General features: G+C 43.9%; 1 protein-coding gene across 1 annotated transcript; it reads right to left on the bottom strand.

Moving 5' to 3' along the window:
- Positions 1-362: 362 nt before the first annotated feature.
- Positions 363-1,035, bottom strand: LOTGIDRAFT_147208 (hypothetical protein; the record flags this gene model as incomplete). The annotated part of the gene is made up of 2 exons (XM_009054399.1): positions 363-615; positions 737-1,035. Coding segments are annotated over 2 exons (552 nt in total), but the record flags the coding sequence as incomplete, so codon positions are not given.

Below are 1,035 nucleotides of genomic sequence, written 5' to 3'. Positions count from 1 at the left end.
CCGATGATTTGGACATGAATTATTACTTTGTATTTCTAGAGGGAAATAGAACTTGCATGTTATTAACACCATCACACATCTTGAAGAACTGGATATCATTTGACAGGCATAAAAAGAAACATCCCTTATTTACTTATGAGCTCTTCCAATTACACATAGTTTTTAATAGACAGTATGCACCAGTGAAATAGTTCAATAGGAAGTTGGGGGTGTTAAATATTGACAAATTATCAGCTACTGATAACAGTAATCAATTGATTGCTCACAGAATCCAAATATTTAGGACAATGACCAAATTCAAGTTTTGCTAGACAAGTACAACATGAGCAGAGCAGCTGACAGTCACTGAGAGCAGCTGACAGTCACTGAGAGCAGCTGATAGTCACTGAGAGCAGCAGATAGCAACTCACAGCAGCAGATAGCAACTGAGAGCAGCTGATAGTCACTGAGAGCAGTTCATAGCAGCTGATAGTCACCCAGAGCAGCTTATAGTCACTGAGAGCAGCAGATAGCAACCGAGAGCAGCTGATAGTCACTGAGAGCAGCAGATAGCAACTCACAGCAGCAGATAGCAACTGAGAGCAGCAGATAGCAATTGAGAGCAGCTGATAGTCACTGAGAGCAGTTCATAGTAGCTGATAGTCACCGAGAGCAGCTTATGGTCACTGAGAGCAGCAGATAGCAACTGAGAGCAGCTGATAGTCACTGAGAGCAGCAGATAGCAACTCACAGCAACAGATAGCAACTGAGAGCAGCAGATAGCATTTGAGAGCAGCTGATAGTCACTGAGAGCAGTTCATAGCAGCTGATAGTCACCGAGAGCAGCTGATACTCACTGAGAGTAGCAGATAGCAATTGAGAGCAGCTGATAGTCACTGAGAGCAGTTCATAGTCACTGAGAGCAGCAGATAGCAACTGAGAGCAGCTGATAGTCACTGAGAGCAGTTCATAGTAGCTGATAGTCACTGAGAGCAGCTGATAGTCACTGAAAGATGCAGATAGCAACTGAGAGCAGCTGATAGTCACTGAGAGCAG

The sequence above is a fragment of the Lottia gigantea genome, assembly GCF_000327385.1.
Source record: "Lottia gigantea unplaced genomic scaffold LOTGIsca_2154, whole genome shotgun sequence".
Lineage (NCBI taxonomy): Eukaryota > Metazoa > Mollusca > Gastropoda > Lottiidae > Lottia > Lottia gigantea.
This window is presented reverse-complemented; position numbering and strand designations above follow the sequence as displayed.